We start from the raw sequence: 25,374 nt of genomic DNA, 5'->3' as shown, positions 1-25,374 counted from the left end.
CGAGCCGGCGGCGCGCTCCTCGTCCTCGTCGCCGTCCCCGCTGGACACGGAGCGGGCGCGGGCCAGGCCGCCCCTCCTCCGGGCCCGCAGCGCGCGTCTCAGCAGCCCTTCGGGGGCGCGCAGGAGACAGCGGCCGCGGGGCCGCGGGGCGAGCGCGTCCCGAGGCGGGCGGGCGCCGCCGGGGGCCGCGGGGGTGGTGGCGGGGGCTCCGGCCCGGGGGACGAGGTGGGTGTCGCCGCCGCCGAGGGTGCGGGCCCGGGGGCGGAGCGCGGTGGCGCGGGGCGCCCCGAGGAAGAGCGACTCCTTGCGGCGGGTGTGCGGGCTCTCGAGCAGCGCGCAGAAGCCGTAAGCGGTGCGCGCGCGGGGTAGGTGCGGCAGCGAGAGCGCGGCCTGCGAGCGCGGGTCCCAGTCCGTGCGCCCGGCGCTGTCGTCTGTCCCTTCTTCTTGACCCCAGGAGTCCCGGAGTGCAGCCAGGGCCGGGCAGGGCGCGAGTCGCGGGGGGATGCAGAACTCGGGGATGCGGTCCGGAGTGAGCACGTTTGCGCACGCGGCGGGTGTGACAGTCCTGCCTCGGCGGGCCCGACCCTGGAGAAACCCATGCCCGCCCCGCAGGAGGCGCTCGGGACCCCAACAGAGCCGCTCCAGGCACCACATCATGCGGCAAGTGCCGGATCCGGGCGATCCTCTGCTGGAGCTGGTCAGCCTGTAACGCACGAGCGCACACCGATTGTCAGAGCAAGCCCTGCAGGGCGCAGCAATTCCTAACTCTTTTTTTCTATTTTTGGGGTGCCTCCTCCTGCCTCCCCCGGGGCCAAGGCAGACTGCCCCTCACCTGCTATTGCAAATTATGTTTCAGTGATTGAAAAACAATTGTTCTTCTCTCGTCCTGTCTCTGTTCCGTAGTTACGTATACCTCGGGGCTTATTGCTTTACCTTCGATCCCCCTTCCCTGGTCTAAGGCGGTGATTCAAAATGTTGGTCGCTAACTTTGGTCGCACAATCCTCCATGCCACGAGGCGCTTTGCTTGGGCAATCGTTTCCTGAATCCTTGGTTCTTGCACGCTAGTCCTCAGCGAGAATTAAAATAATAATTGTTATCCCCTTCCAGGACACAGGGCTTGCTCTCCCCTTTAGGCGCAAAGCGCCTCAGAGAGCCCCAGGGGGAGTTAAGCAAAGCTATGGGTCCCTCCTAAGGTACCTGGGGTCCGGCGGCCAGATGGGTCTCTGCACCATTCAACGTGGGGTACCGGCCTGGAGAGGAGCGCAGCCTCTGGGAAGTTCAAAGGGCGCGCGGCGGGGTTCAGTACCAGTGTTCAAGGACAACCAGCGGGAGCCTTTATACCTGGAGCCTGGGATGCCGGCCAGTGGGCGGGCGTGAGCTGCGCTGCTTGGTAACCTGACGCCAGGCCTTTCCTTCTGCCACGTGGCTGGATCTGCTGCGCACATTCAAGAGATCCCCTTCTCTCTCTTTCCTGCTTTGAGTGGGGATGTTAGCCTAAACCAGTTTCTGTTTTCTCACGGTGTAAAAGATGGTTGTCTTGACTATATCGCAGGCATTGTGGGGATCCACCGACATAATGAACTGGAATGCACAGAAACACTCTGTACCCACCATTAAAGGAAGATAAAAGTCCGGTTTGTCTTATTCTTACCTATACCCTCCCCCAGATCCAGGCTTTCGGTTGCCCAGCGTTTGAGGTTCCTTACCTGCTTTCTGGTTTTCAGTTCCAATTTTAAATGTTTTTTCGTTGTTGATTATAAACCACTCTGGGTATGGGGAACCTTATGGGGTGCTGGAAATATTCCGTATCTTGATCTGGGTGGGGTTACAGGGGTGTATCCATATGTTAAACAATCATTTAGCATACACTTAAGATTACCTGTAAGATTGTATGTATCTTATACCTCAGTTAAAAAAAATCAACCCACTTCTGAAGCCACGTGTGCTGATTTTTGATTGGGAAAATATACTCCTGCGTATAACTGGGCTGCTGGAACCACCCTTTGGAGGCACCCTGAGCACACCTGCCTTCCTAGGCTATGCCTGGGAGAGACTCTGTTCCGTCCTTTTGAAAATTGACCTACGTTCCCTGTAATACAGCTGCCTCCAGCTAGCTCAGGTTGAAAGGGTCTGAGGCATTGTTGTGCACTGGTTTAATGTGATCTCAAATCCACTTGTTTATGCCTTCACTTGTTTTAATTCACTTGTTTATGACCAAGACCAAAAAAAGCTGTTGTTTTGATATAAGAATGAAGTAAATTGTGTCAGGATGTCATCTCACGTGTTGTTGTCGATAAAGACCTCAGTAGCTGAGCTGCTGAGGGGCCCTGCTAGGGGCTTATCAAGTGAGAATGTGTGGAGAAGCAACTATGTACGGCAAGGGGACATTTAGACTATAAATACTGAGAGTTTGTGAGAATTATTCGAGAGGGTTGTGTCTGGGCAAGGAGACTCTGCTGATCTAAATCCGAAGATCTTGAGACACTCGCTCCTGTTTTGGCCAGAGCAACCCTTTGGTTGGCAGTGGTGTTAAACGGTGCAGCAGTCTCAGGACGAGAAGGGCCATCTGATGGCCCTTGGAGTGATAACTTTAGGAGCAGCCTATCCTGCTGGTCAATGCCAGTGCTGTCGCTCCCTAGAAACAGGGCTCTTTTCACTTTTGCGCTGGCTGCCGAGCCGCCTCTCCCAAGTGCATACTCATATAAAAAGGTACACCTTGAACTAAATTTGGGCTTTATTCTTTTTATCATCCCTTGCCTGGAACAATAATGTGATTAATCTAGCATTGGTTTGGAGGATGTTATGCTGTTTCTTTATTGGCTTATTAAAAGACATTATCCTGTATCCTATTGGCTTGTGAAACTATTATTAATCCCACAGTGAACCTGTGTTAAACTCTTGGCAAAGAAAGCCTGTCTTTGAGCATTTTTTGGCCCCCAAAACAAAACAGGCATTTTGTTCAGCGTTTGGGTGTATGCTGTTTCTGCCTAAGATACTGCCTTGTAAATTAATTGTTTCTCCAAATAATGTTCAATAAATTAAACTGAATTCATGCAAAGGTGATTTTAGGATGGGGTGTATGCATTTCATTTCCAGGATATACCTACATAGGCACTGTGCTTGATGATTTACATATAGTTTCTAGAATTATCACATAAACCCTGCAAATTATGATTATTCCTAGTAACTTACCAAGTTCACACAGGGAAATGGAGGAAATAATACATACTAACAGGCATAAAGAAATTGCTTGGGGGATTAAATAACTCTAAAAATGTAAAATATTTAGGACTGTGCCTGGATCATGATAATTGCTAAATACACTGAAGCAGTGATTATTATTATTATTAATTAAGATAGAAGGGAAATTGTAGAGTGTAATGGTTAAGAAAATTGGGTCTGAAATCAGATCTGGTTTTGATTCCAGAATGGCTGCTCACTATGTGACCTTGAGCAAGTTACTTAACCTTTCTAAGCCACAGTATCAAACATAAAATTAGGAGGTGGGGCCTTTGGGAAGTAATGGGATTGGTGACCTCATAAAAGAGACCCAGGAGAGCTCCCTCGCTCCTTCTGATAATAACAGTATCTACCTATAGGATAGCACATAATAAGATAATGCATATGAAGAGTTTTGCATAGAGCCTGACATATACAATGTCAGATATTATATTTATTGTTATTACAGAAGAGAGCAAATGTTCATTAGTTCATTTATTCATTGAAAGCAATATTTACAGAACGCTTCTTGGGTTCCATCGACCAGGCTAGGCAGTTGGTTCCAGGCTGTACAAGATCCCATCAGTTATGTGCATCTGTCAGAAGAGAAATGAAATGCTGATGAAATATTTGAATTCCATCTGGCTGAGGCAGAAGTGAAACAGGGGACCAACCTGCTTTAACTATACTCAGTTAGTTGTCTATTTGCAAAAGCGGTTAGATAATGCATTACTGAAACCCACCTACGGATAACATCTCTGATACATGGGTCACCATGGTAATGAGGGCTTGAGTTTTTTCAGGAACTGAGAGTCGACTTCTTGTCTAGTTCAGGCTGGTTAAGACCACCAACTCATCAACTGGGCCTTCTCAGATGACCAATAAGTGACCCTTTGATGTTAAGAAGCCCAAAACTCTACCCTCAGATCACGGTAATGCCGCCATTATGTGAACATGAGTCCTGTGAAGAGCCATGAAACTTGACTACGCTTGTGTAAGATCATCAATTCCTCACTTTTCTTACCTCCAATCATCTATCCCCACACTTCAGACCACCCCATCCCTTTATCCTATAAATATTCCTAACTCCCATTTTCCGGAGAGGTAGATTTGAGATTTGTTCTCCCATCTCCTCGCTTGGCTGCCTTGTGAATTAAACCCTTTCTCTGTTTGTTGTCTCAGTGATTGGCATAAACGTGGTGGGCAAAAGGAGCCTGGTCTCGTAACAGGAGTGAGAAGTGACTATTGACTACAGTTTATATATTTAGTCTAGGGGGCACAGTTGGTGGGTCCCTGGGTTTACCATGCCCTTGACCAGCTATTTCTTTGTCTTTTTATATCCTCTCCACTCGTGGCCAAAATTCTTGGGCCAGTGCTAAATCTATGGGAGAATGATTACCAAATTATATACTCAAGGTTCAAGTGCATGTGTTTTGACTCGGCTTTTCTCAGGAGACAAGACGATGTTGGCTCTGCAAGTGAGAGCCCAGAGAGGCCTCAGTTAAAATGGTGAGGCTCACAATCTGAGCAGTTGTTAAGCAAAGCCATGTTGTGGTGGGAGAAAGGGAAAGAGCACCAGGGCATGAGAAATGATTTAGGAGTGAAGAAACAGAGACTTTGGAGGGAACCTGTCCTAGCTCCAAATCTGCTGTGCAAGTTTTTAGCTGTGGTACTGTGGGCAAGTGAATTAACCTCTCTGAGCCAAGTTGTAAAATGGGGGTAATAACACCTATTCCACAAGATTGTGTGAGGGTTAAAAATGCATGAAATGCCTGGCACATAGTAAGTGCTGGCTAACAGTTAGCTGTTAGTAGTATTATACAGGTTTTCTTGGCTAGGGATTAGCTGAGTCACACATGAACTCCTTTAAAAACGTTTTCTTCTTGGCAAAGCAAAGCAGGTTTGCTTTGTTTTCATTAACAATTCACCTTCTTCAATAATACTTTAGAAGCAGAGATTAGACAATTCCTGTATAAAATGTCTTGGAAACAGCAGAGACCTTCCCTTGCGTGGCTGGTCCCCTGTGACCACATTAAGCCTTATGTTTTACTTGCCTCAGGAGCATGAGCCATGCAGTACTTGGGAGCATGGTGTAACAGGATGAGGCCCTGTGCCTGGAACACACAAATCTACCTAGAGGAAGATGCAGCCGTTCTGAGCTCACAGCTATAGCCACGGGAACATTCAGTGATGGAGCTGGAAAATAATTCTGTGAAGTAAGCATAAATATATCACACACCACTGAGGTCAGAGGTGCTCTTGGAGTAGAAGGAAACTGAGCAATGTAAAGCAGACACATAATATATAGGAGGTTGAGTGTCAAGAAAAGAAAGAAGAGAGTTTATAGCCCAAGAAAATACTGGTGTTCTGCCTTGTGCATCTCATTCAACACAACTAGAGTATGGAGTAACAGAAGGAACTCAGACCGGGGAGTCAGTACTCTCAGGTTTTATCCGACAGTCACTAACTTGTTGTGGGACCTTGGCAAGTCACTTCATTCTCTTTCATACTCAGTGTCTCCGTCTGTCAGATGAGGGGGGGTTGGATTAACCAGGTGATCTGTGTTTGCCTCTGGCTCTAGCATTCTGCAATCCACTCCAGAGCTTTCTCCCAGTTAACCCTCCTAACTTTCCTGACAGTCCATGTTGTCATGCTATTCTCTAGCTTTCTCCTTCATTTATCATTACTGAAAGAGAAAAGATGGCAGTGCTCAGGAAGCTGAAGGAAATTAATACCTTCTGTGTAATTTTGGGGAAATCACTTCCTATTCCTGACCTTAATTTTCTCTTAAAATGGAAACACTATTACGTGCATTACTTATCTCACAGATCTTTTGTGAGGATGATATGAAAATGAACATCTTGGCATAATAATGGCATGATAGCTCAAGAGGAATAACACAAGAGCTATTAATAAAATAGGATAATGCATGTAAAAGCATACATATGTGCTTTCTTTCTTTTACACTTTCTTTCTAAAGTGTAAAGCACCGTGAAAGTGCAAGGAATCATTATTACACAGGGTTAGTATTGTCCACTTGTCCCACCAATTTACACCTTCTGTTCAGTTTGCTTGAACACAATCTTCTGCCTATAGCATCTTTCATATGGTCTCGCACTGTTATTCATTCAGCCTTGAATTGTCTCTTAACTTTTTTTATGGTGCATGCCTTATCCCAAACAGAACATGCCATTTTTGGCATCCTCCTCAGTGCGTAGTTGGTGTGAGTATACAAAGGGAGAGGGACCGTTGGAGGAGGGGGGGTGCTCTAGGAAAACCTTGGGGCAGACCAAGGAGGGCTTTGTGAACACTGGAAAGTTACTGGATGTTTCTGAGCAGGTGACTAAGTTAAAAAGGAGACAGTAGGCCCAAAATGGAGTCACTTGTGCTAAGCTCCACCAAAACTTAATACCTAACCTAACTGCCGTCGCAACCTTCCCAGGAATGTGACCTTTAACCAGTCAACCTGGAATTTCCTGGTCAGCATAAGGAGGTAGTGCACTGACAGACCCCTTCCATTTTCCTTGGGTGGGTGACCTTGCCTGAAACAAAGCATTCTTGGCTAATAATTTCCTTTTTTTCCTGCTTCTTCTCTGCCTTAAAATTTTTTTCCTTTTCTGCAGCTTGAGGGAGCTCCTTTCTATTTGCTAGATGGGATGCTGCCCAATTCATGAATCATTTAATAAGGACAATTTGATCTTTAATCAGTTGAATTTTTGTTAACAGTAACTGGAGTTCACCTGTGCTTTGGGAAACTGGCTCTGGTGGCAGTGTGCAGATGGATGGAGAAGGGAAAAATGAGCGGCCAGGAGACCAGCTGGCAGAACTGCAATGGTCTAGGTGAGACCTAAGAACTTAGAGACTACAGCAAAAGTAGAACAGACAGGGTTGGCTGTTAATTGGTTGCGGATAGCGAAAGAAAGAAGTCTTAATGCCTTGTAGGTATTTTGTCAGAGTGACTGAACCAGGAAAAGCAGTTAAAGATTTATTTTCTGTGTGCAGGAGTGGAGAATGGAGGCGGATATTGATAGTACTCGTTAGCATTGCTTCTGTCTTTGTTTTACATCCATTTTACATAACACCAATTGAAGATGTTTTGACTATTTTTTCCTTCTCCAATGGACTTTGAATTTAAGAAGTGATTTTTCTTTTTGATCCTCTGCAAGGCTAAGCTGTTGTCTTAGTCCGTTCAGGCTGCTATAACAAAATATCGTAGACTAGGTGGTTTAAAAACAACACAAATTTATTTCTCACAGTTCTGGAAGCTGGGAAATCCGAGATCAAGCAGATTCAGCGTGTGGTGAGAGCCCACTTCCTGGTTCATAGATGGGTGTTGCCTTTGCTATGTCCTCATATGAGAAGGGGCAAGGGAGATTTCTGGCATCTCTTTTTTAAGAGCACTAATCCCCACTCATGAAGGCTCTGTCCTCAAGACCTAATTACCTCCCAAAGGCCCCACCTCCTAATACCATCACATTGGTAGTTAATGATTTCAACATATGAACTGGGGCTGGGGGCCTGGGGAGGGGGCAGCAAATTCAGTCTACAGCAGTTGCTTAAGAGCAACTTACACATAGTTTTCCAGACGTTCCCAGTAACAAAGCATTTAATAAATGCTTGTGATTACAAATAAGCTTAGCATTTCTCAGGTTTATTTGTTTCTGCATCTCAACAGCTTCTTGAAATGTATTTTGGAAAAAAAGTCCAGTTCTCTAAAGCAAATTGGTTTGGCAATGGGTGGTTAAATTCTACTAAGGTACAAAGTCTTTGTTTTAGAAAAGTCCTGTTTGCAACGTCTCGCCACACCAGAAACAGTTCAATGATGGCATGGAAGAAAGTGATAAAAAGATAACAGCTAATCCATACTTAAAGGAAAAAAAGTACTACGTTTATTTCCCTAACAGGATAGAAAACTAAAAAGTAGCTTTGGAATTAAGAACGAATCAAGCCCAGAAGGGCGAGAAAGAATGAGTTGAGAGGAAAACGCAAATTCAGTTCCCATCTTATCTGCCATCTTAAGTTGCAGTTCTGTTCTCTCTCCTCCCACTCTTAGATCATTAAAGTGTGTTTTCACGAAGCAAGACGAAGCGGAGACCTTGCCCCAGGCCGAGTTGATCTGTAGCAGGACAAGGGGGCAGTGTCTCCTTTTCCCCGCCTCACCCACAGGCGAAGGGCTGGCTGCTTAGGAAGCGCTCGGGGTGGGCTCGAGGCGGGCTCGAGGCCTGGGCAGCGCCGGGCGCCCGGCGGGTCGCTTGGGGCCAGACGCGGGAGCTGCTTTCACCTGGGACGGTTGAGCTCTGCACACCGAGGTCAACACGGGGCGGGGAAGCCTAGCGGCCACACAGATGTCTCCGTGCTAACTCCTGCCCTCTCCTTTTCTTCCCTTCTCCTCGGACCCACTGCCCACGTAGGCCCAAACCCGGCTTCCCCGCCGCTCGTCTGCCCGCCCGCAGATGACAGCGGCTGCAGCATCCTAGACGTCCGGGGCCCGGTCCTCCCGGCCCCTGGCGGCGGCGGCGGCGGCGGCGGCGCGCCTGCGCACGGCCGGGTCACGCGCGGCGCGGCGCGGGGGCGGGTCGGCGCCGGAGGGGCTGTCATGCGGGGCGCAGGTCTCCGCCCTCAGCTGCGCCCGGCGGTTCCGGCTCCACCCTCGGCCGCCGCCTCAGCCCCACCATGGTGCTGGAGTCGGTGGTCGCGGACCTGCTGAACCGCTTCCTGGGCGACTATGTGGAGAACCTGAACAAATCGCAGCTGAAGCTGGGGATCTGGGGCGGTAAGCGAGGGGGCGCGGCCGGGGGCTGCGGGCGCTGCTGAGGGGTCCACGCCACAGGCTCCTCCCGCCGGGGCTCCAGCCCGGGCCTTGCTCCCTGCGCCGCCCGAGACTCCGCCTCCGGGGAGGGCGCTCGGCGGGGCCCCGTCCCCGGGCGGCAGGTGCGGGGCCCCGGGAGGCCTGTGCCCGCCTGCGCCGCCGCGGGGGCCCGGGTGGGGAGATGCGGCAGAGTCGCGCTCGCGCTGTCCGACTTCCCACCTTTCGCGTCCCTGAGGCCGAAGCCTCTGCCCTGTCCCGCTCTGCCCACCTTGGGGATCCTCTAGCTGCCCTCCGCCTGCCCCCTTTGGCTCCACAGCGTGAAGAAACCCTTTCTGCTCCCGCCCCGCGTGGAATGCGGATGGCTGTGTAGTCACACGCGCCCAAATAAAGTGGTACCAAGGAAAAAGAACAAGGAGATCGCGTTTCGCAGTTACCTTCTCCGGCATTTTCTAGCCAGCAGGAACTGGCTTCCTCTTTGGGATGGCAGGGTTGGGAAGGGATCAGCAGGGGAAGAGCGTCACGAAAGGCATGTCAGTAGGGCATCTTCCTCTTAGTACTTTCAACTTCTGAGAAAGTGGTTTCTTCCCTTAATGTTTACTTCTCCTTCAATAAGAAGAGGACTTTCAGTTTTTTTGTTGGAGCAGTAAAAAGAAATTGAGGCCACGACTGGCATCATCAGTTAGGGGCGTGCCCGCGAGTTTACCCCAACGTTTCTATCCTAGAGGTTAAGTGTAAAGAAGTAGACAGTAAGTAGTAGGCTTGCACACTTTTCAAAAAGCCGAGTTATTTGCACTAATTACATGTTAACCTTGGGGGACATTGAGGATGCTTTCTCACTCTACAAAAGGCTTTTGGGAATTTTGTCAGCTTTGGAGGGAAATCCAAAGAACTACTCAAATGCATGGAACTCGTTTTAGTTCAGTCAACAAATAGTTAGAGATGTGCGCTGTCTGATAGGGTCGACGCTCAGCACTGTGGCTGTTGAGCAGTTGAATTGTGATTAGTGTGAATTGAGACGTGCTGTAAGTATAAAATACCCACCCAGTTTTGAAAATACTCAATAGGAGAAAGTGTATAATATCTGTTTTTTTATGTTGATTACGTGTTGGAATAATTTGATTATATTGGGTTAAATACATTATTAAATATGTAATATATTATATGTAATAATATGCATTGTTAAATATATCGTATATAAATACATAGATTAAATATATACGACGTATTATTAAAATTCATTCCCCTTTTAGCTTTTTTTTTTAAACCTGGTTGCTAAAATTCATAGTTACATATGTGAATCATATTTTTATATTGGGTGATGTTGTTATACAACCATGAGTGCTGCCCTAAATTGTGGAGGAGCCTGCTTTTAATAGGTTACTGATCATTTGATTGGTTCATTTTTGTTTGCTGAACAATATACTCTTTGTTTTACATGTCTTCCCCTGACAGTAAGTATAATGTGAGAGAAAGAGAAGTAAAGAAGGAGGCATTTAAGGAATTAGATGTCCAGTGCCTTCTAGAGGGATCGAGTGCTTCTTCAGAATGCTGTCTAATAATACAAATTATTCCTTCTAGTTTGTAAACATTATTTAAAATCTGAAAAGCTACTGGGCTAGCATTTAGGAAACCTGCTGTTCTAGCTTGTTGTGATGGACTAGCATTTACCTTAACAGGCCTTAGTTTCTTCATCTTAATTTAAACTTTAATAGAAAAAATCATACCAAATAATATAATATTCCTATGTAATCACTACTCAAAATGACTTACCCAAGTTATAACATTGTGCCCTCTTTAACTCAGACTTTTTTAAAAAAAAAAAGAAATAAAGTTTACGGATACAGTTGACGATTCCTTCCCTACCAAATTTTCCTGTTTCTTTTTCTTTAAAATTAGGGTTTGGAATGGGTAACATCTAAGGGTCCTTCAGTGTCAATACTTTGTGATTCTAATTGTATGTGGTTTTACTTTGAAATTGTGATGTACACTGCCTGAGGATGTTTAACTTTTTCACAACTGAAATTAAAATGCTATGGTTTTATGTCATCTATTTCTCTCTTTTTTTTGAGCAAAATATAGGAAAAGAGAATTTCTTTTCTTTTATCTCACTTTTTTTTTCTTTTAGAAAAAAGCATTCTGCCAGTGGCCAAAATCAATTTTATAATAGGTCTGTACAAATGAACTCATTTATTTTAGCAACTGTATCCAGTGGAAGTCCCATCGGGGATGCCCTCAGCTTTATCAGCCCATAGCTCTGCTTCTGTAAAGTTTTGCTGCCTTTTATTTTTGTGGTGGTTATAAGGGAAGCTACAAGTCATGAGCTTTTACAGTCATTGCTCAATATATTTTCTTTATAACACCAGTTCCCCATTAAAATAGAAAGGCAAAATATGTGAGTGGACTATTTCTATTCTTTGAAAATATGCTGAAGAAATTTATCTTAAACTCTTTATGGTAAGCAAGTGTTATTTTAATATTAATATTAATTTAATAAAATAGCTGATATTTATGACATCCATGATGTTGACAAATTTTATAAAGAATTGAAAATTTTATATAAGCTTATTTGGAAACTATTTGCTTTAGCAAATAAGGTTTATGTGTATAGAGTTTGACTTTTCCAGTTTTTTCCTTGTTAAATTGTCACACCTTGGGGCTGGCCTGGTGGTGTACTGGTTAAGTTTGCACACTCTACTTCAGTGGCCTGGGGTTCGCTGGTTCAGATCCTGGGCACAGACTTATACACTGCTCATCAAGCCATGCCATGGCGGCATCTCACATAGATGAACTCGATATACAACTATTACTGGGGCTTTGGGGAGAAAGGAAAAAAAAAAGAGGAAGATTGGCAACAGCTGTTAGCTAAGGGCCACTCTTCCTCACCAAAAAGCAATTAAAAAAAAATTTCACATCTTGAGGAAGGGAAGAATTTAACCTGTAAAAAATTTCACACAGCTGGTCTTACTATTCTTTGGAAACAGATGATAAACTAAGGCGATTCCTCTTAACTGGAGTATTTGAGTAGGCTAAGGCAGTGATTTTCAACCAGGGATGACTTTGCCCCCAGGAGGATGTTTGGCAATGAGACATTTTTGATTGTCACCCTGAGGGGCAGAGGTGTGCTACTGGGATCCAGTGGGTAGATCCCAGGAATACTGCTACATCCTACAATGCACAGGACAGCTCCCCACAACAAAGCATTATCCAGCCCAAAACGTCTATTGAGAAACCCTAGTCTGAGGAGAGTATTGAGATTGTCGTCTGCATTCATTGGAGATTCTCTGGGTGCTGAACAAATTGTATGTAGTAAGAGGTAGAAAAGGACTTAGAGTAGATATATGCCTCATGAAATCTATAACTTGAGAAACAGATGTCTTAAGAAGTGACCGAAAGGTATCATGTCAGTAAAAATGCGTAATCTTCGTTTGGATGATATCAGGAAGTAGTTTTAAGAATCACAATGTTTTCTTAACATAATTTGAAAAAGATGATGTTGTGCATACGTTCGTACATATATGGGCATTCACAATGAAATCCACAATAAACAAAAAGTTGTAGAGTGAGAAGGATGGGGAAAATTCTTCTTCTTCTTCTTCTTCTTCTTCTTCTTTGCTGAGGAAGATTCGCCCTTAGCTAACATCTGCTGCCAATCTTCCTCCTTCTCCATGTGAGCGGCTGCCACAGCATGGACACTGATAGACGAATGGCATAGGTCTGCACGCAGGAACTGACCTGGGCCCCGAAGTGGAGCATGCAGAACTTAACCACTGGGCCACTGGGGCTGGCCCAGGAAAATTATTTGAATGTCTAGAATCAGGAATTATATTGTGTATATTACCTTTAAATTGGAGAAGCAAAACAAAACAAAACACCTGTCATTTTCTTTCTGTTTTTATTCCTTTAAAGATTTTTTCATGCCAAGCAATTCCTATCTATTTGTAAAAGTGATTTTAAGCGGGATGATCTTTTAAAAATTCTTACTGTTGTAGAAAAATGAGGCCCTAATTATTTACTAGCTGTGAGACCCATGGGCGAAACGTTTTAATTATGTAAGCCTCATCCTTATCTGTAAAATGGGGAACATTCTGTGTTTGTGAGATAAATTTTGTGAAACTCCTTTGTAATTATAATTCTTAAATTGTTAATACTGACAGTAATAGTGATGATGCCCAAACCTAGCTGATTGATGAAAACAGCTTGCTTTTTAAAAATTTTCCTAAGTGTATTTCTTCTTAACTTCAGCCTTTAGGGTTTTCATATTCTGTAGTGTAAGAATTTTGTGTAGAGCTAACACCACATATCTAAACATTTCTTATTTTCCAAACAAATTTCTTAAAAACCTATTTGTGTTTGAATTTGCACTTACAAACTTATATTACCTGCCAGCTAGTTTGCAAGTCAGGTTTTCAAAGGTTCAGAAAAGTGCTGGTGGGCATGTTGCTGCCTATGCAGTTAGGAAGGTTTATCCAGGTTTTTGTTTTCCCCACAGACTAGTACCGGCAGATAAATTGTACAGCCCTTAGCTATTTGATGTGTGTCCAGGATATAATTGTTTTAAGAATAACATATTTGAAGAGGTATGTTGAAGTGCCAGATCTTGTGCAATTTGGTTTAAGAAGTATTGTTGCAACGTAGAACCTTTGTCAGTTTGATTTTTCAGGGTAATTTACTGTGGCAAGTCAACAGGAAAATCCTTCGTTCAGAATTCTGCTGCTCTCACTCCCGTTTGACAGGTAGAATATACATAGAGGCTGTGATGTGTTGGATACAAGGGGTGGCTATTGTGACCAGGAGTAGGAACCAGGTAGAGTGCTCTCAGAGTTTGTAGCTCTGCAAACCACGCTCAGCCCATGCTGATGCCTGTACTGTCCTTCACCCCACCCAACACTTTTCCATCACCTGCTGGGTATTGTTGGAGCAGAGAAGCGTGAGGAAGGAGGAAACCTGGATTCTAATTCCATCTCTGATACTGCCTGGTTGGTGTGGCTTTTGGCAAGTCACTGACCAGTGACCACTAGTTTCTTATCTATAAATGAGAGGGTTAGACAAGGTCGTCTATTCTGGCTTTAAATTTCTGTGATTCGAACAAGGCCAGAGCTGTGAGCTCCTTCATGAGATAACCGGTCCTGCCACTTGCTCTGCTTTCATGGTGAGAAATGGTAGTCAAATAATGTATTAGTTTCCTTCCCTTTTTGTTCTTCTCTTGATATTGGTGAGCAAAGAGTCATAGTCATGAAATAGGACAAGATAAATGAAGTTTCACCCTCATGGTGATATTTGCAAATCCAAATCTGATATATTACATTATCTTAACAGGTAGCCATAGGTAGCTTGAGAATGTAGGAAAAAGCGGGACTCTGCTTCTTTTTACCTTGACACGTAAAACGTGGCAGTATCTAGGTATTTCTAAACCTGTAAAAGAATTTTTTTAGTCCTCTCTTCCCAGTCAACTCTTGGTGTAGTGAAGGCCACATTTCTTGTTAACTTGTCCTATCGCATGTATAATAAACAACAAAAAGTTGAGTGTTAGGGCCTGGCCCAGTGGTGTGGTGGTTAAGTTCGCTGTGCTTCGGTGCCCCGGGGTTCACAGGTTTGGATCCCAGGTGTGGACCTAGCACTGCTCATCAAGCCACACTGTGGTGGTATCCCACATAAAATAGAGGAAGATTGGCACAGACGTTAACTCAGGGCCAATCTTCCTCACACACACACACAAAAACTTAAATGTTGTAATATATTTAGGCTCTGTTATTACAATTAAAGCAATGCTTACAAATTTAAATTGAAAACACCTTTGAACATATTTAAGTAGCATCATAAATTAAAAATTTATCCCTTTTCTAGAAATATTATTGTAAGTTGATACTTTGGTAACCTTTCTATTAGGAAGCTCTGCCACTTTACTCACTATTATGAGATCCCTGATGTGTACTTGAAAGAGAGAAAGTTCAGTGGTAACGTGGCAGCTTTCCATCTTTCTTTGCCAGGACTTCTTATTTCAATAGGGAAATGGAAAGAGTAAATCACTTGTTTCCTTTCCCTCTTCCATTTTCCCCTCCCAAGACAAAGTCACTGTGAACTCCTTTTAAAAGGAGTCTAGCTTGGTTAATTTGGATTAAATAGCTAGTTTCAAGTGAAATGAATCACTACAACATTTTCTTCAATATTCTTTACTGAAACGTTAGTTATTAAAGTAATTTGATTTTTCCTTTAAAAAACTGTTCAGCCATTTACTTTAGCTCACTTCTTTGGAAAATGAATGTGTTTGAATATTTTGATATGTTTTCAAATAAATAGTGAGTGTTTGTGTTATACATACATAAAGGAAATCTTAAATAAAAAGTAAATACATAGCATTACATATTCCTTTTTCCACTGTTTTACAGTATGCAAAGCTAGTTTCATGGATTAGGGCATGGCATTTTTGTTGGTTGGTTGGTTTTTTGTTTTTAATGACAGTTTTGGATTAATCTCTTTGTTTTATATTAAGAACATTGACCAGGGAGTCAGGAGACGTAGGTTCTATTCTTAGCACTCTTGCAAATTAATTGTATAACCTTGGATAAATCACCTAATCTCTTTAGGTTTCAGTATCTTCATGTATAAAGTGAGAGGGGATTAGGTTGAAAGATCTTTATGGTCCTGAATAATTCAAAATCAAAACTTGTGAATTTCTGTCTTTTGTTTTTGGAAAAATGTAGATTTTTAAAAAGTATTATAATGACCAGTTTGGAATGCCATCTCCTGCTTCTGTGTTTTCCGTTGTGGCACTTTCCTTTCTTCTGTTTATCCTCTTAACACAAACCTTGATTCTGCCTTATCTTTCTCGTTCTGTCCTTGTTAGTTATACTGATTTTGGTTTCCCTATTTGATTTTGGATTTCTTCACACTCTTAAAATGCAAAGACCAAAGTGGTTCCACCAACTATGCAGGCCTCTTAATGCTGAGTCTAATTCTTGTATGGCATTTTTTTTTTTCAGTGGAGATAGAATTATCTTCTGAATTAAAATCCTCTACCCTTTCTTCTCTTCTCTTTGGGAGATAGTGTGATGTTCTGAACCCAGCATTGGGCATCAGAAGATTTAAGCCCTGGCTCTACCACTCACTAGGTTGACAGTGTTCTTAGGTCAGTTGTTTATCCTCTCTATGTGTCAGTTTCTTGTGCATAATATCTATGTCCTGCCTCCTTCACCAGGAGGCTGTGAGGATCAAGTAATGTAATAGATGTGAGAGTGTTTTCTAAAATATAAAGGTTTATCGTATTATTGTAGTTGTTTCTACCCCAGCATAATATGTATTCTAGATCAATTAAGTCAATATTTATTGAGCACCTACTATGAGGAGAAGCAGTAAGGAGTTTATAATCAGGTTGGGGATTTGTATAGTTAAGTGCCATAAGAAAGGTAGAGTCAAACTTCTATGAAAGTTCAGATTATTTTTGACCGGAGATATCTGACGTCGACACTATATTTCTTACGTTTGTTTTGTAGGCTATTATGTATTTTAAAAGGCATTCTTGGACAGGCAGGCTTGTTCCATGTTATGCCACTACCATTTGATTTTTATTCATAAATATACTAACTTGGTGGTTTTCTATAATTTAGCAACCATTTCTTTTTCTATTGTTATTTTTTTTTTTTTGAGATGACTCCGACTCTGCTTACCTTGGTGTCACTTGCTAATTTAATGGATTTACTTTCATTTCCATCTTCTGGCTCATTAGTAAAGATTATTAGGTAAATTCTGATCCAGGATGCCCTTTTAAGGGCTTCATAAAATTAGCTTGGAAACTTTATGTGTGACTCTCTAGCATGTATGCTCATCCAAAATATTTCTAGTTTATTACTGAGAATTATATAGTGTCAAAATCAGACACCTTCTCTTCTGGAGCCCAGACGACATTTATTGCTTACTCTCATCCTTTAGGCCTGTCAGTCTGTCGTAGAAGGAAATCACTTCGTAGAACTTCCTTTGGAATTTCATGGGATCAGAGACACCTGATTGTGGGATTGGCTTTAGTGCCTTCCTTGCTCCAGAGTTGAGTTTATCCATCTCCAATTATTAGTTATTCTTTCCCTTTTTTTTTTTAAAGATTGGACAAATATTTACCCTTCCTCCAGGTTTTTGGGAACTTCCTATGGCCTCTCTGTGTTCTTAGCCCATGTGATCTGGCTATAGCAGTAAAGTTATTTACTTGTGTATGGATTTATTATGTTATCCTGAAGTAAAAATGGAAAACTAAATCTTAACTTTTCCCTCAGTATTCAGTTAAGTGTAAAATGGTTGATATTTAGGAGGGTATCTGCCTTAATCTTAGTTTTTTGGGTTTTTTTTTTTGAGGAAGATTAGCCCCGAGCTAACTACTGCCTATCCTCCACTTTTTGCTGAGGAAGACTGGCCTTGAGCTAACATCCATGCCCATCTTCCTCTGCTTTATATGTGGGACCCCTACCAGAGCATGGCTTTTGCCAAGCGGTGCCATGTCTGCACCCGGGATCTGAACCGGCAAACCCTGGGCTGCCGAGAAGCAGGACGTGTGAACTTAACCGCTGCGCCACTGGGCCGGCCCCAATCTTAGTTTTATAAATTGTTTTTTTTTACACAGACTTTCTGATATTCGTAGGATAGACAATGAAACTCCTGTATATATATCTGCAGAAAAGCATGCAGTTTAGTTGAAGAGGACTTGTTAGCACAGTGGGTTGCCTCGATAAGGCACTCATTTACTGGTTGAATGAATGAATGCACTTTTACCCAGGTGTTAATCTGCAATATGCTGCTATTCCTCCCCTTTTCTTTGTATTGGGACTAGCGGCTCCTCCTTCAGTGCAAATAATTTATAGAGTGTATCATACTTATTTCATTGTTACATTTACAGTTTGTTAGATAGCATTCACATTTTTCAGAGAGGAAGTATGCATTTGTTTGATAGACTCTAAGTAGCAGAAATAGATCTTTTTTCATGTGTCTGTTGGTAAGGGAGACGTTAGATATAGGAGGAACTTATATAAAACATTGAGGTCATATTGACATTAGAATTTACTTTTGTTTCTCTGTTTCTTATGACAGTTTGTATAATAATTTTAACATAAAAGTAATATCTGATTATTATAAAAACTAGAAAATGCTGAAAAACATTAACTAAAAAAATCTGTAATACTTCCTAGCAATAATCACTATTACCTCTTTTTGTCTGTCTTTCTAAATATGCTTGTTTAACTCTGTTAGCCATATTGGTAGTTTTCAGTATTTCACGTCTTAAACACCATCTATTTGTTAAAGAACCGGAGGGCCACTACACAGAAACAGCCCACTTTTTATGGGGACATTTATACTTCATATCTAATGCAGATTACTTCTGAGCACTGCTGATGACACTTGACCCACTAGTTGAGAGTGACTGGGTAGAACAGTCAAAATTCATGAGCAAGTTTGCAGGTTGGGCCTTAGATCTTGTTAAACTAGTTAGGATTGCTTCTCATATGCACTAGCATTTGTGCAGATCACTTCTTTTGGCTTGAGTAGTTGAACATTGTAATTTTTGGTAAGTCATCATCTGAGAGAATTGAATCCAGGAATGTTTTTCCATTTTATGTACTTTTTGTACATACAGTATTTAAGGATTTTTTTTCCAATTCCTGAATACACGTAGTTTTTCATGAGTACTTTATTATCCCTACGTTTGGTCAGCGATGGCATCTTGTCAATTCTACCTCCAAAATAACTTTTTGCTCTGACTCCACCTCTTCAACCCCGAAGTTACTGCCTATTTCAGGTTTAAATTGCTCTTCAGTGTATTGTAGAAGCTGCCTGATTGCCTGTGTTCTTTCCCTTTCCTCCTATTACAATGCTGGAGCATTTTCTTTCCATTTGTGAGGTTCTTACCTCCTTCTCTCCTTTATTGCAGTTTTCAGTAATTTATTTTAGAAAATTTAAAAAATACGTATACACAGAAAATGAATTTTATTATATGGAAATAACTGCTGTGGTCATTATGATGTCTAGACAAACAACACAGTTGTTTGTTTTCTGTGAATGTGTGCATATATAATTTTTAAATTTGATCAACCTGGGTATTCTTTAACATTTTTTAAAACAATATTTTGTAAACATTTTCCCATGATTGTGCACATTTTTTTTTGCTCTAAATTGTAGATGTATTATGATTTATGCCTTCTTCCTGGATATTTAGTTCTTTAGGTCCTCCCTCCCATCCAGGCATCCTTTCTGCTATTATAACTAATTTTGCAATATCCTTGTAGCCGAATTGTTTGCACAGATCCATGATTATTTCTTAGGAAAGTATTGTAATTGTTCTGAAATATAGCTCTGATTTTGTCATCCCTATTGTATATATTTCTCTCTGTTGTGACCAGTCTGAACTTTCTATCCTAAAAACCCTTTGTTAGTCTGGCCCCTGCCAACCTTTCTGACTTTATTTCCTATCCTTTTCTCACACCCTCCAGTTACACCAAACCACATGTGCTTTCTAAAATGTGTCTTACTCATGGATGTCTGTTTGCCCTCTTTTCTTATCTACTCAGTGTAGATAAGAATGTTTCTTTGGCCTTGTAGCCTAACTTTCCTGTGAAGTTCTTGATCTTCCTAGGCAGAGTTAGGTGGTTCCTCATTTGCATCTTATGCATTCTACTGTTGGAATGCCAATAGAGTATTTCCAAAATTTTGGAAATTTAGTTTCCTCTGTCAGGCTGTGAGCTCTCCAATAGCAGGGAGGTTGTCCTAGTCATCTCTCTCTTTTCAGCGCTTAAGTAAGCCTGCCATGGTGGTCTAGTGATTGAGTGGCTCTCAGTGCCACTGCTTGGGTTCGTTTCCTGGTGAGGGAACCACACCACTCATCTGTTGATTGTCATATTGTGGCGGCTGTGTGTTGTGATTTGGGAATTGATGGCACTGACTCATAGTAGGTGCTTAATAAATGTTTGAATAAATCTGAAATCTGGGGAAAAGCAAATCTTTAATAATAGCATCATAATTAAATATACTTTTTAACCTTTTTAATTCACTCCAGAATACTATGAGGAAAAAGTTACTTGATTGAAAAATATTTATGGAGAGCATAGGAAGAGTAGTATTTAAAAAAAAAAATCATAAGTAATTAAGAAAATGTATAACTGGATAATTTATGCTTGCATTTAATGTTGAAACTATAGTTTTATTAATCTTTACAGAATTTAAGTGAAATGAAAACTTTTTTCTATTGCTAAAATTTTTATGTAAGCAAGAATATTTAAGTATTATATATCAACAAATATAGGTAGAGTGTTTAAAATTTGAGTCATGTTATAGTGTCATCATGGCTTTAGTTCTTATAACTTAACATCTGAATAAATTTAAGAAATGTTGGACTAATTAAAAAATATTAGAATCATTAGCAATAATCATTGGGATAGTAGGATGTTTGGCGTTTTAAAAGACTAACACCATATCCCCATAGAAAATATTCATTGACACCATAATTAAGGAAAGAATCCTGGGTTACAGGAAAATTGATCTCTTCTAGCAGTCATCTCTTTATATCCTTCTCTTGAGATTTTGGCTTAATCATTCAAAATGATGGATGCTTTCTTTGGTTGTGAAGTTCTTCAGTCTGAAAGTCTCTAAATCCTTTTTCATTGTCTGTTTAAACATTAGTCAGTTTAAATATTTTGTAATTTCTTTTGCAATGGGCTAACCTAAAGTGTGCTACAGTTAATAATTCTTGTTCATATATAGCAACTCTTGTGCCTGTAGCTTCATTAGTTCTTGAAGTATGCTTTGCTCACCGTTGTCTTCTTAGCACTTAGCATAGTGACATAGTGATTGGCACTGCATTATGACAGGTTATACTAATTGGTATATTAACTTTATATTTTTCCTCTTTTTCTTTTTTAAAGGTGATGTGGCTTTAGATAATCTACAGATAAAAGAAAATGCTCTGGTAAGTTTTTTTTAACTATGTTGATTACTCAGTTAATTTGGTAAGCTCTTAGAAACCTTTGGTTACAGGGTATCTGGTACCAGGTACCAGATAAAGTAACTGAGTCATTCACAGAAGGATTAGTGGTTTAACTATTTGCTGTAAGAAAATCTGAGATTAAAGATTTAGAATTTTTTTTTTCCTGGTGATCAAAATAATATCTCTTGGAAAATGGAATGTTTTTCCTTGACCTAATTTGACTGTGTAGCTTTATAGCAGACAATTGTCTTACTGAAGTAGTTTTCTTCAGAATTATTCGTACATATTTTTCAGCTAAATAAGCCCTTGATTTTAACAATTTATATAATGAATAATTGTATTTTTGGAAATACATTGACACTCCAGCCTTATAATATTATGGTAATATTAAGAGGTAAAATAGATTTTTTTGGAGTCTAGCTCTAGAAAGTGATTTGTATCATTTACTATTGAGCTAAAAACAAACAAAGCAATACTCTCCCTATCCTCTACCCCCCACCCCTCGTTAGGCTTTAGCTGATTGGACTTAATTTGAGTTTATGAAGGCACTTAAGTATGAATTTATTCTTTAATTAATAGGTCAGATTTCTAATTAACCTACAGTGTGTTTTGTAATCCTGGCTTTTACCTCTGGTTGGATTTCTACATTATGAACAGTGTAATTAGAGGAGACTTATACATACACAAACTCTCCCACGACTGGTCTCAGAGAAGCGAATTTTGGATATTGAAGATCCTAGGGGTAGAACTTTGTCACGAGAGTAACAGTTTATTTTGTTATAGTGAAAACAGCTTAGCATAGTGGAAAGAGCATAGACCTTACGGTCTGGCAGAACTGGTTTGAGTGCGAGCTCTGCCTTTTCCCACCTGTGTGAATTTTGGCAAGTTTCTTGATTTCTTTGAGCATCAGTTTAGTATCTTTAAAGTTGAGTTAATAATACAAAACAATATAGTATCTCTGTGCCTTTGTGGCTTGAATGAGATGAAAAGTAGAGCCCAGTAAGTAGTGGACACTCAAAATATTCAAATTTTCTTTCCCTCCTTTTATATAGGATACTACAACTTTTTAAATTTTATCTGAAAATGTAGAACTTAAGATTCTGTTGCTAGATATTGGAATAAAAATTATTTTTCCTCTATGTATGAAAATATTTTAGAAAGAAATAAGTATAAATAGAATTGTGGTGACAAGATGTGTATCTAACATACTTAGAAGACAAATTCTTTGAATTCTTTGTTAGCCTAATTTGAGTTTTGGTTATAATTAAAGTTATTTTGTGGTTTGTATTCACCATTAATTCAATTTTGTAATTGTAATTTTGTAGTTTATATTTATAGTCTGTATTCTCCATTAATTCAAACTAGCCTCCTTTCTCCAATTAAAGTGGATTGGTGAGGTTTACTTTGATATGGGTTCTTTACATTTATTTTGTGTGAAAAACTATTTCAGGAGGATCAAAACGAGCTTGAGACCACACTTTTAGAAGTGCATGGTTTACGGTTTGTATCCTGTATGATATGAAGACCGCTGAATTTCTCTCCCGCAGTCCCTCCTGCCCCTGCTGCCCCAGGAGGGTAGAGTTGTTCTCTTATCACCAGTGAGGACGGTTTTTTGGGGCCTAAAAAAAAGACTTTTTATCAAAAGCTGTTAGTATTTTGTTTGTTTCCTGTTTACCTAGAATAGTTGAGTAATCAGATGATTGACTAAACCGATTACTTTAGTTAATTATTACCTAAAGTGCTGTACTTCCGTTGCCAGATTTTGATAGTATTACTATATGCTGAGGTACACTTAACAATCTGAATCTGATTGGTTTAATTTTTAATAATTCTAAAGACTCAAGTCTCATTGTGAATATCAGTTATTATTTAGTCCTCTGTGAGTAAAAAGTTATTTGCATTTTCTAGTGGTTTGGAATCTAGATAAGTGAAAGTTTATTATTATTGATTGGTACTTGTCAGTAACTTACCTAAAGTAAATGCTGGTTTGGTAAATAATGCCTTTTCTTTTAAGATTGTTTTGTTTATTCATTTATTAAATATTTGAGAGAGAATTGTTCAGTTATTGTTTTCAACATATTTGTGTGAAAGGACTCTTTCTTTTCCTATTCTAATATTTCAGATAAGCAATGTCCATCTGTTAGTATAAAAGTTCATGGGATTTCCATCTGGCTTGGTTTGGTTTATTGAAACAAATAACCAGTTTACTCAATTACTTTCAACTACAAACTCCTTTTGTATTGTTCCTATTTATAATTTTGCTTCTTTTGTAAATTCTTTCTTCAAAGTAAAGGTTTAACTTAATAAAAACTTTTTTTCAGCCATAAAACATACTCTGTATGACTTACTCAAATAAGAAAATTCCTTTTCTGTTTTTCCTTAGCCGTGATTGTATATTTAAATGATGATACAAAGATGATTTTTGCAGTGCTTAATAACTTAAGATGTCCTTTAAATTTTTTTTTTCCTGCTGAAGAGTGAATTGGATGTTCCTTTTAAAGTCAAGGCTGGCCAAATTGGTAAGTACTTCACTCTTCATTTGAGTTATTCTCAGTTCTTTTAGTTTTTTATTTTTCCTGTGTTGTTTAATCTAAGACATCTTTTTTAGCTTGAACAAAAAATGTGAGGTGTTTTGGCTTATGTGGATTACAGCTTTTGAAGTTCTGAACTTGGTGTATATTATGTATAATACATAAATACTTCAAAGTTTTTGACAAAAGGGTACAAAATTACTCTCTAAAATTGAAGAACATTTGAACTGCAAGGATACTTTTCAGGCTTTAGTTCCACCACACAGAATATATCTTAATTTTCAAAATTGATGTTGAAATTTTGTATGCTTTTTCTTTATATGTGAAAGTAGTATAATTTGCAAACTCTAGTCAATAAAATTTAAGTGTAGCTTATTTCCCTCCTGTTATGTTCATCCATTTCACTTGATATATTATGCAGCAGTGTGGTGTGGAGAGTATGTTTGGTAAGTGGGAAATCTTTCTGTGAGCTGAACTCTCACGCTAAGATCATCCATAACTAAGCATACATCTTTGTTAAGAAATTTTTCAGTAGAAAGTTTAATCTATGAAGTCCTCTCAGCTAGTCCATACTACTTGATTTTTACTTTTTAAAAAATATAAATTACAACCCTTGATGACTTACTCTTTCTTTAGAATTTTCGCTTAGGCCACCGTCCTTCCTTCCATCTGCATCACCCTGCTACTTCGTCACTATTCTATCATCTCTTAACAATTACTTGAATATTTCTGCTTGAGTCCGCTTTATATGTTCCTTTTAATATAAAGTAACATTTTCAAGCTTTGTCCCTTGAAACAGGAGACACTCCCTTAGATGAAAGCATCCCTGGGGCGCACACTGTCTTTTTTGTTTGTCTTTTATACAGAGCCTTGTGCTGTGTGAGGTGGTGATGTTTAGCAGCGTTCTAGAATTATTGTTTTGGCCCTACGTGCTTAATTGGAGTCCTAGAGAGAAGTTATAGGCATTCATTCGTTCTTTTACATTTGAGATATTTATGCACACATGCTACATATGATACTATGGGAGAGGCAAGGATGAATATGATATCTTTCTTCTCAAGGAAGTTATAGAGATCTAAAATTAGGACATACTATTGCAATCACATTTCCAGGGTGTTGGATGAGTTATATTTGACTAAAGAACTTTTACATTATTCATTATATTATTATAACTAGATTTATATTTTGGAAGAGGTTTTCTAGTGGTTCAGAATTTGTTCTTTTTGCTTTTAAAGTATATAAGAATTGAATGGCTTCCTTCGTAGTTGTTCATTGAATTATGAGAGACTCAACATATAAGGATGCGAAGCATATTTTCTTTGTATTTATCCCTTGTTTTTGGTTTATGGAGTATTTGTATTAGTTATTAAATTTCTGTTAGGTTGAAATATTACACCTAGCCTGTAGAGTCACTGTGGCTAAGTAAGCTCTAGAATGTTTCGGTGTTCTAAGAGCTAGACATATTTGTGGGTGCTCCTGGGTTATCCTTTTACTTAAAAAATTTCTTATCTATAAAAGGGAGACAGACTATAACCGAATTCCAGTGGAATTCAGGATACTGAAGTAAGGTAAATGGAGAGAAGAAAAGGTTTAGGGAACAGACAGTCGCTTTTTGGTATGCTAGTTAAAGGTGCATTTCCCACTTTTTCAGTATCATGCTCACCAAGAAGGCAATCAAATAAATCTTTTAGGAGTTTATGAGGTAATTACAAATCTAACAGTATCTATTATAAATATAGGTGTTGGTCAGTATAAAATTGTCAGACTTAGAAATGACCCAGAAGTATATGGCATTGTCTCTAGACTCCCCTGGCATGGGAGCCATTTAAGAAACTCAGGAGGGTTACAAGCTGAAGAA

The 25,374-nt window shown here is 40.3% G+C and overlaps 2 protein-coding genes across 3 annotated transcripts in view; one reads left to right on the top strand and one right to left on the bottom strand.

Annotated features, from left to right (window-relative positions):
• The window catches only part of LOC124235138 (C2 calcium-dependent domain-containing protein 4A-like), an 8,208-nt gene extending 6,937 nt beyond the window's left edge, over nt 1-1,271 (bottom strand). The window contains exons 1-3 of the mRNA XM_046652747.1: nt 1,199-1,271; nt 934-1,062; nt 2-703 (exon numbers count right to left, since the gene is read on the bottom strand). Coding sequence (XP_046508703.1) covers nt 2-703; nt 934-1,062; nt 1,199-1,233 — 866 coding nt within the window. The 5' untranslated portion in view covers nt 1,234-1,271. The remainder of the gene's footprint in view (nt 1; nt 704-933; nt 1,063-1,198) is intronic.
• A 7,530-nt stretch (nt 1,272-8,801) lies between these two features.
• VPS13C (vacuolar protein sorting 13 homolog C) overlaps nt 8,802-25,374 on the top strand; it is a 171,159-nt gene continuing 154,586 nt past the window's right edge. For both annotated transcript variants that reach the window (XM_046650441.1, XM_046650445.1), the window contains exons 1-3: nt 8,802-8,993; nt 20,924-20,967; nt 23,462-23,504. In XM_046650441.1, the coding sequence (XP_046506397.1) occupies nt 8,894-8,993; nt 20,924-20,967; nt 23,462-23,504 (187 nt within the window). In that variant the 5' untranslated portion in view covers nt 8,802-8,893. The remainder of the gene's footprint in view (nt 8,994-20,923; nt 20,968-23,461; nt 23,505-25,374) is intronic.

Source organism: Equus quagga, chromosome 2, assembly GCF_021613505.1.
Source record: "Equus quagga isolate Etosha38 chromosome 2, UCLA_HA_Equagga_1.0, whole genome shotgun sequence".
Taxonomy (NCBI): Eukaryota; Metazoa; Chordata; class Mammalia; order Perissodactyla; family Equidae; genus Equus; species Equus quagga.
The sequence above is the reverse complement of the archived record's forward strand: the minus strand, read 5'-3'. Positions and strand labels throughout refer to the sequence as shown.